This window comes from Crocodylus porosus, unplaced genomic scaffold, assembly GCF_001723895.1.
Source record: "Crocodylus porosus isolate Cpor-Errol unplaced genomic scaffold, CroPor_comp1, whole genome shotgun sequence".
Classification (NCBI taxonomy): domain Eukaryota; kingdom Metazoa; phylum Chordata; order Crocodylia; family Crocodylidae; genus Crocodylus; species Crocodylus porosus.
Window position 1 is genome coordinate 237,643,861 of NW_017728886.1, and position 13,721 is coordinate 237,657,581.

Below are 13,721 nucleotides of genomic sequence, written 5' to 3' on the forward strand. Positions count from 1 at the left end.
TCTTTGCCAACAATCTCCTCCCTGATGGCTCTCCTTGAGGAGCCACCACTCTTATTTTTAGGCTTGGGTACAGTAGAGAGTTGAGTCCTATCCAACTCCATGCCTAGTGGGTTGCAGCGACCAGTGTAGCAACTGGTTGTTCTTCTTGATTTGCTTTCACCATCCTCGTCCACTCTTGTGCCAGCCTCCATTATGACTGTTACCATCTCACGGCGCGGGTCTGGTATTGAGTGTTTATACAAAACCCTTGTTACTTTTAAGGACTATCCAATTTTACATTTTACATAATCCAAGTTTTGTTTTAGGGTGTCTGTTATTAACAAAATATCTTACATATTTTGAATAGCCACGTTCCAATATTCATATTTGCAGTGAGCAGCAACTTATTCTACAAGAACTTGGACAGAATGGGAGCATCCTCTGGAATAAAGGACACATTTTTCTAAGAGTCATTGATTTCAATGGAATTACGCATCTAAATACTTTTGAATACCTGGACCAAAGACACCATACCAGTTAAAGATATCAAACTCTGGCCCTAAAACTCATTTGCTGATATCTATTATTCTGACAGGAGAAAGGTTAAAAATGGCACTGGCAAATTAAGCACTATTTTGGTCTTATGCATTAGTTACATCCTCATTTATCTTTGTCAAAACCAGAATAATTTCAAAACGTGGTATGCCTGACTCAGCCGGGGAGGGACAGGGGAAATAAATGACTCATGTGAAACTTTTTTATTAGCTCCATTCCCTGTTTCTTACCAGCACCAAGAGACATGGAAAACTGACAAATCTCCACGTACTTTACAGAAGAGCCTGTAAGTAACTTTTTAGGGTTGTGTTTCTAAAAGTGATGTTAGATGTGGAAAATCAATTAATTGCTGTTGGTAGTGATTGAGTACTGATACTGAAATTAGAGTTAGTGATTTGCAGAAGTTGAGGATCTGTCATAAATGGTAGCAACACAATTCATTTATATGCTCTTTCATGAACATATGCGGTAGGACTGTACATTTATATTTGAGTCAAAATGCAAGTTACCTTTGGGGTTTTCCAACAATTAACAGCCCAGCAAAGTCTCACATATGTCCTTGGAGTTAAGCCATATGTAAGAGCATGAGACCATCTATTCTTAATATTGTCAATAGCAATGTTTACACTACAAAAATTGATTCCCCCCACCCCCTACCGTCCATTAACAGAAAGATTTCTAATCTGCCCAATGGCAAAATCACCTTCTGAGCATCTAAATCAGTCAAGTATCAGACATGCTTACAATGGGGAAATGTCTTACAATGTTTATTATCATCACTGGGTCAAATACATAGAAAAAAAGCTTTATGCTTTTTTTATTGAACTCATTCAAATACTTCTTTTTTGTCTATCTAGCTGTATTTATATTACACAGTTTTCTTTGTATTTCCATGCTTTTCTATTTTAGTTCCTTATTTATAGCCTTAAGATTATGCATTTTAAATTTCTTTCCATTTGCCGTTATGCACCCCAAGTAGGCTTATAATATATGAGGAATATATTATATGTCAAAGGTCTGACTGAAGTCTGTGGTATATTTCCATTAACTTCACTGGATTTTGGGGTCAAGTTCTAATTTCTCTGAGAAATAGCTCACTTAACAAGCAAACAGAAAGAAGTTTTTTCCGACTTCTCTATATTTCATTTTTTTTTCTCTCCATGAAACATCCCTGTATTTCCTGGTGGTACTCCAAGAAAGTAAAATGATTCTCATTGTCCAACCCATGAAATAAAACTATTCTTTTATAGCTGAAATGGCTATAAAATAATACTTTGGTCTGGATTCCCATCTCCAGTCTTTTCCCCTACTATTCTGTCTTCTATGTGCATCTTATTGACTTAAAAGAAGAAAAATGCAGACAATGTAAATACAAAATATAAATGTAGTCTATGATGTAATACTGCAGTGCAAAAGAGACTTTAGTACTAAATGGGATCTCATATAAACAAATAGCCTACATTATTCCTTGGAGTTGTAATAAAATGGGCATTGTGTGAAAATATAAGAACGGAACAAAGATTTATAATTCAGACATTAAAATTGTGAATAATCATAAAATCATAGAAAACTAATGTTGAAAGGGACCTCGGGAGGTCATCTAGTCCAACCTTCTCTTCAAAGCAGTACCATCCACAACTAGATCATGCCAGCCAAAGCTTTGTCTAGCCAGGTCTTAAAAACCTCCAAGGATGGAGCTTCCACCACCTCTCTGGGTAACCTGTTCCAGTGCTTCATTACCCTCCTAGTGAGAAAGTTTTTCTCAATATCTAACCTAAATTTCCCTTGCCTCACCTTGAGACCATTTCTCCTTGTTCTGTCATCTGTCACCACTGAAAACAGTATAGCTCCATCCTCTTTTGAACCCCACTTCAAATAGTTGAAAGCTGCTATTAAATCCCACCTCAGTCTTCTCTTCTGCCAACTAAATAAACCCAGTTGCCTCAGACTCTTCTCAGAAGTCATGTGCCCCAGCCCCTGAACCATTTTTATTGCCCTGTACTAGACTCTCTCTGATTTGTCCACATCCTTTTTGTAGTGGGAGGCCCAAAACTGGACACACTACTCCAGCTGTGTCCTCACCAAGGTAATAATCATCTCAAATCCTTGCCAATACTAGATTTTCTATTGAAATAATAGCAGTGCAGACTGGATTGATTATATGGGCACATAGCAGAGGGGGATATTGCAAGCTGGCATTACAGCATTACATAGTATTTTTTCAATAGTATCACATAGGTCATGTATAGATCAGGTAGAACTGCAACACAGGTTTAGCTTGAGTTAGGACAGTGCCAAATGAAATAAGGACTTCAGAATTTGAACCTGTGCACTTACAAGATGCAGTCATGCCTTTTGAATATACTGGCTTATTCATAGTTTGACTTATGATTTGTATTAGACAATCCAAATATTTTGTGGAGACTAATTTACATTATCTGGCAAATTCCATTAATTATCTCGCTGTGCATTTTTATGACACACAATTCTTCATGCTCCTTTCAAGGTGAAAGTTGGTAAATAAAAAGGTTATGATGAACTCAGAGCAGGGTAGGGAAGCTGTATATCACCAATACAGTACTCACCACAACCTGCACATAGCAGAGTAAAAGTGTTTACAAATATTTCCAGACATGTTTCTATTCGAACGTGACATATAATAGCTAAAGGGGGACAGAATGCAAGAAGCATGCCCTTGGACCTGCAGTCCTCCAGAGAAAGTTGGGGGGTCCTGGACCAGTGGTAAAGCTAGTATTTCTGTGAGGTGGAAGTTTGTTGTTGCTCAGGATCCTGTAGCAGCCAGTGAAGGTGGGCTGTAACAAGTAAGTACATCAAACAAGGTTGTTAGAACTGCTGCTAGCAGAGGATGCACCGCTGCAGTGGAGAAACTGTCTTTGGACTTCTGGTATTGTGCAGCCATTTCTCACTGAGCTCCAGTAACAGCAGCCAGCGTCTGCAGATTGCAATCTAGTCCATTCAAAATTCCTTTCACATGATTCCTGTCTTCCACGTAGGAATGGAATTAGAATAACCATGCTGCTCTTAAAGCACATAGTCCTTACATCTATTGGGCCTCCCAGAGAGAAGCTGTAAAAACATAGCACAGTTTTTAAGTATTTTGCATCAAATCCCCACTGGCAAAACTCACGTAAAGAATTCATCACCATAGTTAATTTTCCCAGCACCAAAAGAGGTAGATGATAACTATAATTCCTATTATAAACAGATACATTAGAAGGAGAAACTGAGGCACAGACAGACTGAGGCCATGTCTATATTGCATCTTGTGAGGTCCCTTCCAGCCCTAATGTCTGTGGAATCTATGAAATTCTTGCCAAGCCTGAGTACTCCTGCTCCTTGCCTATTCAAGCCCAGCCATTAGGGAAGGGGTCCTGACCTGCTGGGATGCGTGCTCAGGATCCCACTAAGCTTTGTCTAAAGTCTAACTGCTGAATTTGGCCATGCACATAGTACAAGTGAGTGAAACTTGTTTCCTGGCATCAGTCATAGGCTTGGCAGAGAGGCAGTAGAGACACGGCATGCATGTCTTGCATCTGGCAGAAGAAGAATCAGGCTCACCATCAGGATTAGAATCAAGATTTCCTACTTTTGCTCCAACCATGAGATCCCATCTCTCTTAACAATCTAAAGATGTAAAACAAAAAGACATCTAATGGGCAAACTGCTTTCCAGCACTGATCTCTCTGCTCCATGTATAATATTAATAGTTCCCTACATTTGTATGAATCCAGAACAAGCATACTCTTTCACTGACAACGCCCCAAACCCAAGTCTGGTGCAAAAATGCAAGTGAATCTCCTTTGCCTGCCAAAGTGCTCTGACACTAGGGACCACAGAGGAAAGGGGGAGATTCTTTGTTTCAGACTGCAGTGGAAATAAAAGGCTTGTTCTTTACAACCTCTCACTTCTCCCTGCTCCCTCCCACCCAACAGTGCATTTGCACCTGACAACATTAACAGAGCTTCACTGATTTACATTTTCAATATTCAAAGTTCCAGAAAGCTCTGAAGATTTACCACTTATTTTAAGGACTTAATCATTTTCTTTAGCCGAATCATTTAACACTGATGTTTCTCATTCTGAACAAAGGTGTCATTTTGTAGCCCCAAGGACAATCAGTTGCTTAAAGGAGTGAATTGCTGGTGCAGTTCCAAATAAAATTTGGCTTCCAAACCTTTTTTATTTAAAAGCGTCCAGTGTTCACTCTCTATAGAAATCTTGCAATATTGAGGAACTGCTGCCATTGATAACTGTTTATTTTTTTAGCAGGGTAATAGAAGAGTAACACAAATAGCTTCTGAGCACTTGGGATTCAGTTGATGATCTCAACCATGTAATTTTGGACCTATTGGCTAAGTACAGACAGTAAAAAAGCCCAAGGCTGAATTGGTTCAGTCTTTGCAGATTAGTCTAAGCTGCAAAAATTAAACTGAGAAACAACTGGACAGGCATTCACTTTTAGTTCAGGAAATGTAGCTACATACTTGCAGCGGCTTAGACCACAAGCTGGGGGCCACTACAGCACCGCTCTCAGGTGCACAGCCAGCATGGGCTGCGTGTTTGCTTTCTCTTCCCGCTGCCCCCAGGGTCTCTGGGATTTGAAGTCCAGAAACACAGCTGCAGAACTCCGTAGAGTTGCTCATCACTTCCTCTTCCTGCTTCCAGTTACCTCTGGGATTTGTAGTCCACAGTGACAGTCAGTAGTAGGCTTAACCCCGCCCCCCCGTCCCATACCCTGCCCTCTACCCCACCCCCTCTCTGCTGGAGCAGACAGCCCAGCTCAGGGCTAGAAACCATGCTGGAGGACTGTGATTTAACTTGAAGCAGGAAGGGGTCTGGGACAGAAGTTTCATAAACCAGTTAAGTCTGTTACTACCTGAGATTCAGCCAGGTTTATGTTAAACCACTTTCAGCCATTTTGAACTGGTTTGTGTGTACTGAACCTTTGTTCTGTTACAGGTTTAAACCAGTTTCTAATCACTTAAACCAGTTTATGTGTAACTTATGTCCACAGCCATTCTGAACAGAATTGGTAAGGCTGAGCTACACAGCTTCAGAAAGCACTTGGGAAGGTATTGTGAAGAAACCCTTTTCAAACTTCTCAGATTGAAGGCAAGCATACAGACTTTCTGAGCAACTGTGGAAAGGAGGATCTGATTGTTGATTGCTCCTTGATCTGCTCACCAACTATCCAAGCAAACTTCAGGGACAATCTGCCCCCTAATTGCTGAACTGTGGAATTATCAATTTTGTAACTCTTAGCAACAGCAGAGCCTTCCTAGAAATTGGACACTCAGCATTTATTTTCAAGGTTTATGCACAGTCTTTAAGCCACCACTATTCAGACGCTGTGCTTTTCTTGTGCTGGCAGCTTTATTTTATATGTCTCTATTTGTCTTTCCCTCTATCTGTCTTTTCTAAAGAACTTGCCTCATCCGGTTGATCTTGTCTGAGAATCCTTCCAACTTCCTGTGCACATACTGTCACCTACATAGTTAAATAGTAACATCAACATTAATAAATAGCAGTGCAAGAGAGTGAACGGGAAATCAGAAAAATGGGATTACAAATTATGTTTGTATAAAGTGGCTGAGTTAACACTGCGAGAGAAACCGTAATATTTGTTGTTATCTTAATAACCACTTGCCTTAAATGTTGCATTAACATGAGATTTTTTTAGCATTTCATTTCTCTAATAGTTCCTTAAAGAACCAAAATCCTGAGCTTTTTCAGTATGTAGGGGCAGAGCCTCAATTGGTATATAGTCTGATGAAGTAAATTTGAGTTTACCAGTAGAGTTTGTAATCCCCGGTTATGGTTCTGTTTGTGTTGCTGAATTCATAAATCTCACCCGCTTTGTTATTTATTTATCTATCTATTAGATTTATATCCAGCCCCAGTAGAGCTTATAACAAACTCTTGCATGGGAATTGGATTGTAGTAGTCCTCTAGTACTTTAGACCCCAATCTTAACAGGTATGTGAAAGTAATGAAATGTCTTTCGATAATTCACTGACATGGCCTCTACCCCCTGAAGACCCCAGACTACTTTGCGAATGTGAATTTATAACATTTATCCTATAAGGTAGATATTGTAAATAGCAGTTGCTATTATACTCGTTTTACAAATGGATAAATGGAGCTATTGTATGTAAATGACTACCCCAGGGTCCCAAAGGGTGTGATGCTGCTACCCCCAGGCACAGCAACTCCTGATATTCTACATTGCTACAGAAGTTAATGTCCATGAGAGCACTCAGCAGCCTTTAGGATAAGCTCAACACCGGGAAGTTTCAGGCCCAGAGTGAGCCAGTGGCAGAAGCAACCATAGGAGACGAAGACTGAAACACTGCTGGAATCATCCCCTTGCTAGAATTACTTTCAGCTCTTACTTGATGCAAAATTGGTAATGCTAAAACCAAATCAGTAACAATAAAGAGAGGAAGAGGAAAACAGTAAAATAAATGCTAAGTGAACTCATAAAATCAAGTGCCAGTAAAATACTGTAAGTATATAAAATACTAGTCTAATTACTGATATCCTGCTGTGTTCCAGCTAAAAAATAGACAATGTAATATCTTCCAGTGGTATTTGTACAGACAAGAGCTTCCTATTACAAGACAAAATTGCAATAGTTTATTTTATGTAATTGGTATCTGATTTATCATAAGATGTTAAAGCACTAATATGCATATAACTTAGTTCTGTACTTGTTGATAATTCTTAATGTAGAGAACATATTGTAAAAGATGGGGAAGGAAAGTATTTTTCCCCAGCAAACAGTAAATCCTGCTTTAATGGTAAACAAATGCACACACACAGTGTCACAGAGGAAATAAGATTGTAATAGGTGAGCATGAACCTCCAAGGGCAACTATGTATAAGACTCATTGTGTACTCAGACCAGTACTCTTTAATATATTCATAAGCAATCTGGATTCAGGTGTCAGAATTGGACTGGCTAAGTTCACAGACAACACCAAATTATGGAGAAGCGCAATCACTCTAGCACATAGGCTGGGGATTCAGGCCAACCTGGACAGGCTTGCAACATGGGCGGATCGAAACCTGATGACATTCAACATGGAGAAATGCAAGGTGCTCCACATTGGGAGAAAGAACCCACATCATACCTATAGGCTCGGCAGTACTACACTGACTTGCACCACAACTGAAAGAGACTTGAGGGTCATGATTGACCACAAAATGAGTATGAGCCACCAGTGTGATGCAGCATCCAGCAAACCAAATAAAACTCTGGCTTGCATCTACCGATGCATCTCAAGCAAGACCCAAGATGTCATCCTCCCAACTTACTCAACCTTGGTGAGGCCGCAGTTGGAGTACTGCATCCAGTCCTGGGCTCCACAGTTTTAAAAGGGTGTGGAGAAGCTTGAGAGAGTCCAGAGGAAAGCCACATGCATAATCAGAGGTCAAGAGAGCAGGCCACATGAGGAGAGGCTGAGAGGCATGGGACTTTTCAGCCTGGAGAACTGTAGGCTCAGGGAGGGACTTGGTGGTAGCCAATAAGTACATCAGGATCTGAGGGAACGCCTGTTCACCAGAGCGCCCCAAGGGATGACAAGGTCCAATAGTCACAAACTGCTACAAGACTGTTTTAGAATGGACATAAGAAAAATCTTCTTTACCATCCTAGTCTCCAGAGTCTAGGATAGAGTTCCCTCAGAGGTGGTGCAAGCACCGGTTCTGGAAACATTCAAGAAGTGTTTGGATGATTATCTTGCTAGGTTCATCTGACCACAGCTGACTCCCTGCCCTTTGGGCAGGAGCCTGGATCCAATGATCTTGTGAGGTCCCTTCCAGCCCTAATGTCTATGAACACTATTATATCTATGTAGCTATCCCAAGAAAGAATTACGCCTTTGAAAAGGGCAGTTCCTCATATACAGTTGTTCAGCATGGAGGGACAAGGTGAGGTGTACATTGGTACTGATTCAGCTGTATTGACTGGTATACTGGTGGGGAGAGAACCATGGTTCAATTCACTCCATTGCTCACATTAGGAAGCAGGACATTTCTGTCCTTCTTTCACGTTATCTTGAACTATTGTCCAGCAGCTGTACAGAGAAAGGAGCACAGAAATATCTGTTCTCTCTTTCCCTTTTTACACACACACACACACACACACACACACACACACACACGCGCGCGCGCGCGCGCTCCAGTTCAGAAGCTCTCTGGCTATCTTCCCTCCAATCTGAGTTCTACACCCAGAAGATTAGACCTTCATGTGAGAATCAGACCTGTGGGAAAAAGGATTATTGATCAATCAATCAAATGCACATTATGAATCAATTGCAACTAACTGGGACTAATGGCAGGTTTGTCTTCCTTTATTTCCAGTTTGAGCCATCAGAGGATCACTGTGGCTTTAAGAAGAAAATGAGAAGTTTTGCCTCACTAACTCAGCATGTTTGGGGACTTTTCACATCAGAGAGGCAGCCTGGCTGGAAGAAGCTGTTACAGCTTTTTGCAGTTTGCTGTACAGCTAGCTTCATCTCAAGCAGTTTCTTGTTTCTTGGCTTGTATTCGTCCCTAACAAATTTTCCTTTGGTTACCTTAGCAATTGTTGCATCTGTCTGGATTGCCCTTTCTATTGCATTGTTTTCTTCCAAGTGTGTGCGTTGCTTTGCAGCCTTGTTTGTTCTTTCTTGTGGGCTGCGTGAAGGTAGAAATGCTCTTCTTACTGCTGGCACAGGCATAGTGGCAGCTGGCCACATCCAAAGTATTTTTCACAACATAAAAGTACTGGCAGACAGTATAACTTGCAATATAGAAGCTGAGCATTTTGCCTTGATAAAACACTATGTTGAAGCCATCCAATGGATTTATAATCAGCTCAAATTTTCAAATAACCCTTTTAAAGATATAGTGTCACTGAGTGATGAATTCAACACCTTTTATATCATTTCTGATGAAGGTTTCAAACTGAGGCTAAATACCACCAAACAACAAATCCAAAGTGTTACTAGCTATATATCTTCTATCCTGGCAATACAGCCCTACATAAGCCAGAGACTGCTTCCTTTAATGGGATTTATTCTAATTGTTCTTGGTACATACCTCTTCATCAGAAAATTTGTGAGCACTCAGAGTGCAAAGTTTAAGAATATTTATATCACAAAGCGGTTCATTGAATTTGACGAGCAGCAAAAGAATCAACAAAAGCCATCTGTGCTTCCACTCAATAAAAAAGAAAGGAAGGTGTATTTAACCATCCCATCCCTCAGCCTAACACAGAAGGAAAAGAAAAACATAGGATGTTTTTTTCTCCCTGTGTTTACTAATCTTTGTATCTGGGCTCTGTTTGCAGCAATAGATTATATGCTTTATTGGCTAATTTTTTCAGTGAGCAAGCATCTCCAAGAATTACCAGAGATGGAAGTTCATTTGAAAGTCTATTACCAAGTAAGTTCCTTGCTTATAATATCATTTTCATATATTGCCCATAAATGTTAATATAGAAAAACTTCCCCTGATTTCAATGGTTGCTTGATTGGGTCTATAGCTAGCATACCTCCAGTTATTTCGTGTCAGAAAAAGCATTATGATCTATCTAAAAAGGTATTTCTAGTAGGGCTGTTGTTATAGTCCCTCCATAGCAAATACAGTCATTCAAATAACATTGCTATATAGGACCAGACAATTATCTGCTTTTTGGGGGGTTCATCATATTTCAATCAAAAGTGATACAGAAGGGATACCATTATCAGACATTCAATACAGTGCTTTATCCTGGTGAAAGTGCACAGAGAGATATGACTATCATTACTTGCCAAAGAGATGGTGCCTATGGTTTGGAGTTCCACGCAGACTTTTCTGATTAAAGCTTAACCCTGGAAGTCTGTCAGTTATGATGTCTTTGTTGGACACCACGTTTATAGTTTAAAATAACACCAGGAAAGTGACAGAGGGCATGTCTTGGTGTTAGCCGAATTGCACAAAGATTACACCATTTAAAGCAACACCATAGCACACAGATGTTAAAACAATCTTACTCACTTCCAATTTTCCACTGGTATATTGTGCAATAATATTTATGTATATATACACAATGCAGCTTCCCTCATAAGTGAAACAGAAAGACAATCTCGTTACTTTTTAAATGATCATTCCTTGTACAGGAAGGATTTCCATCAATAAGAACAGCCCAGTCAGTCACAGTAAGCTAAAGTAAAGTGCCTCAGACAGAATCAGTCCAAAGACCAAGTTCCAGGTCTTAGCTTCCACAAGGAATTTGTAATCCCACTCTGCTTCTGTTCATAACAGTTCCCCCTTCTTAGCTTGCTCCACTTGAACAGAATTATCATAAGCTACCTAGTAGCAAGTTACCATGGGCATCATTTAATGCTTAATTAGAGATTTCTGCAAGTGTAGTGTATTAAAAGAAGATGTCTTAGGGGAGAGACTGATATCAAATAATATTTCAAAATAGGACCCAGCATTTGGACACAACAGGAAGCCACATTTGTTTCTCTAGAGATCAGACTTAGATGAGAAATGTGGTTTTCTGCTTAGTAGGAGCTTTATGATGACTGGAATTTATTTTTAAAGATAGGAAGATTCCTGCTCTTCTGTGTCTTGGGGACAATTATGAACTCTATTCCATTTTGATTTACCTATAGGAATAACATTCCTAGTTATTAATTAACTAGTTGCACACTAGTAGCTTCTTTGTTAGGAAGAAATCTCTACCTAAATGTTCTAGAGTTTTCTAATATTTCACATTATAACTGTGTGAAATGGATATTCTTGGACTCACCCTTTTATCATCAAGTTCCAAAACAAAGCCCCTGATCTCTCAAGTTGCCCCATGGAATTAGATCCTTATGTCTGTGTTGAGTCAGGTAGACTTAAATGAGGCCTTGTAGGAGGTCTGTCTACCTAGGGTATGTCACAGCATCAGGGCCTGAAATGCCTCTATGAAATGCCCCTTGGTATCTCAGGTATCTAAACATTTCAAAGGGATTATAAGATTATTCCTGCAGGGTGGCACATGTTCCTTCTTGTGTTAATTTCTTGCTACTTAACAAGTGCATTTCCTATTACTTCCTCTTAGAGTTGATTATGCTGAGCACTCATTTTCCCCCAAAAAATTAATTTATCCCAGGAGCAATTATAAAAATCCCAGGTGTTCTGGAGAGCAAGGTTCTTAAGATGAGTAATGTAACTAGCACTAGGCTTCCAATTACAACCAAACAGAAATATAGTGTTTGATTTGGGAAGGAGAGTTTCCTCCACTCTCTCATGGATGAGATAGTTCACTTCAGTAAATAAAATTAAAATGATGGCCCCTTGATAAAGGAAGTAGAGAAGAAATTCAACTTCAAATCTCAGAGATGACTCAATTCAAATTCATTCCTTCTGACCTCCTGAGGGAGGTGTCTGTGTCTTTCCTGTAAGAATCTCTCCACTGGAGATTTGTGGCTCTATTTCAGGAAGACAGCTTCCTGAAATAGAGGCCATGGACGGACAAGACTTGCCCTGGAGTAATTTACATTGGTTTAATATGCTGAAACAAACTACATCAGATTAGTATTGGACAGAAATGTAGTTATCCCAGAGTAGTAGGCTTTAGGAAATGGCTACTCGGAGATGGATTCAGACAGATGAAACCCAAATCAATAGTTTTCCCCCTGATTCTTTTTGGGATTATTCTCCACTCAATTAGACAACTTTACTTCAGTTTAGGGGCTGAGTTATCTATTTGTTATAGTTTTTCCCCTATTTGTTAGAAAGGCAGCACTTTCTAACAAGGTGATACTGCTCAATAGCTCCCTGCTCACCCAGGGATGTGGCACACTTTAGTTCAAATCCTTCCTTTTGCCTGCCTTAAATTTATCTCTCTCACCTCCAGGGAGCATGCCTTAGTCATCATATTGTAGACTATTCTAGGCTCAGGTACATTCATTTCTTCATGTTGAAGCTCTTCTGCTTTGGATATAATAAATACATTTTCACTGAGCCAAAGAGAGAAAGCAGGGAAAGCACACAGTAAGTCCCAACCTTTTAGCTAGGGTATTCAGCATAAAAGAGCCATAGCAGCTCAGATCTTCATAGCAAGCATTGGGGGCGGGGGGGATCTCCAATCCCTCATCTCCACTGAGACAGGCACCTTGCCTGAAAGAGTTGGCTCCAGACAATACCTACTGTTCATTTGGACTCATAGCAACTCAAACAGGGGTCTGTGTGAGATCCTAGCCATCCAAAGATAGGGCCTGGGAATCCTTCCTAACCTATTCTGTGTCTAAGCAAAGATGTCTGACACCTTTTTAACTTCTGAACATCCCTAAAGAAAGCATTCTCTATAGTGATTTTCATGTTATCACCTGCCCCAACCAGGAGAGTGTCCTTTCTGAAGGGTGCTCCCAACCTCTGAGCAGAGGGCTCCACTGGGGGCAACCCACTCATCTCAGTAGGTGGCAGCTTGTACCCACACAAAGGCCCCTTGGGGGATGTTCCCTACAAGATCAGTAGGGTCTGTAGGAATGATGGGAGGGCTCCCTCAAGCATTGTGTATGAGGATGTTGCTCTGCCTTGGGTCTTTCTGGGGGTGGCTAACCTCTCAGACTTCCCAAACAGTGGGCTTTGTGCCCCATATGCCCCTGTTATTTTTCCATGTAGCTGCTTGCATCCCCCTCTACAGCAGTACAAGCAGCAGGCTCTGTGCCCCTTTCCTTTCCCCACATCACTTCAGGAGAATACATCGGTGAGGTTGCAAGGGGATGGGGTTACTAGGAGACGATTCCCTTTATGTAACCCTAAGCCATCTTCTTCCTATCAATGTAAAGGAGGATCTCTGTTAACTTCAAAAAGCTTTTAACTGGAGCTGGTCAGGGCATTTCTAGCACAATGTTCTTTTTTATTCCTTTGGAAATTGTATTTTCAACAAAAACAAAATATTTGGGGGGAAATCCAAATAAAACACTTTGGGCAGGTATTCCACAAATTCAAACATTTAATTGCGGTCAAATTGAATTAAAATATTTCATTCTGGGTCAGTTCAACATTACTGTAAATCAGGGGTGTCAAAAAAATGGTCTGTGACCAGATCCAACCCATGGAGCCATGTCACTGGCCCACAGGGCTCCTGGAGGGGTTGGGAATTCAGGGGCGGAGGCCCATTGGGGCATGTGTTGGTGGTG

General features: G+C 40.5%; 1 protein-coding gene across 1 annotated transcript in view; it reads left to right on the forward strand.

Annotated features, from left to right (window-relative positions):
* The first annotated feature begins 733 nt into the window (after window positions 1-733).
* The window catches only part of DCSTAMP (dendrocyte expressed seven transmembrane protein), an 18,119-nt gene continuing 5,131 nt past the window's right edge, over window positions 734-13,721 (forward strand). The window contains exons 1-2 of the mRNA XM_019551740.1: window positions 734-820; window positions 8,920-9,984. Coding sequence (XP_019407285.1) covers window positions 8,959-9,984 — 1,026 coding nt within the window. The 5' untranslated portion in view covers window positions 734-820; window positions 8,920-8,958. The remainder of the gene's footprint in view (window positions 821-8,919; window positions 9,985-13,721) is intronic.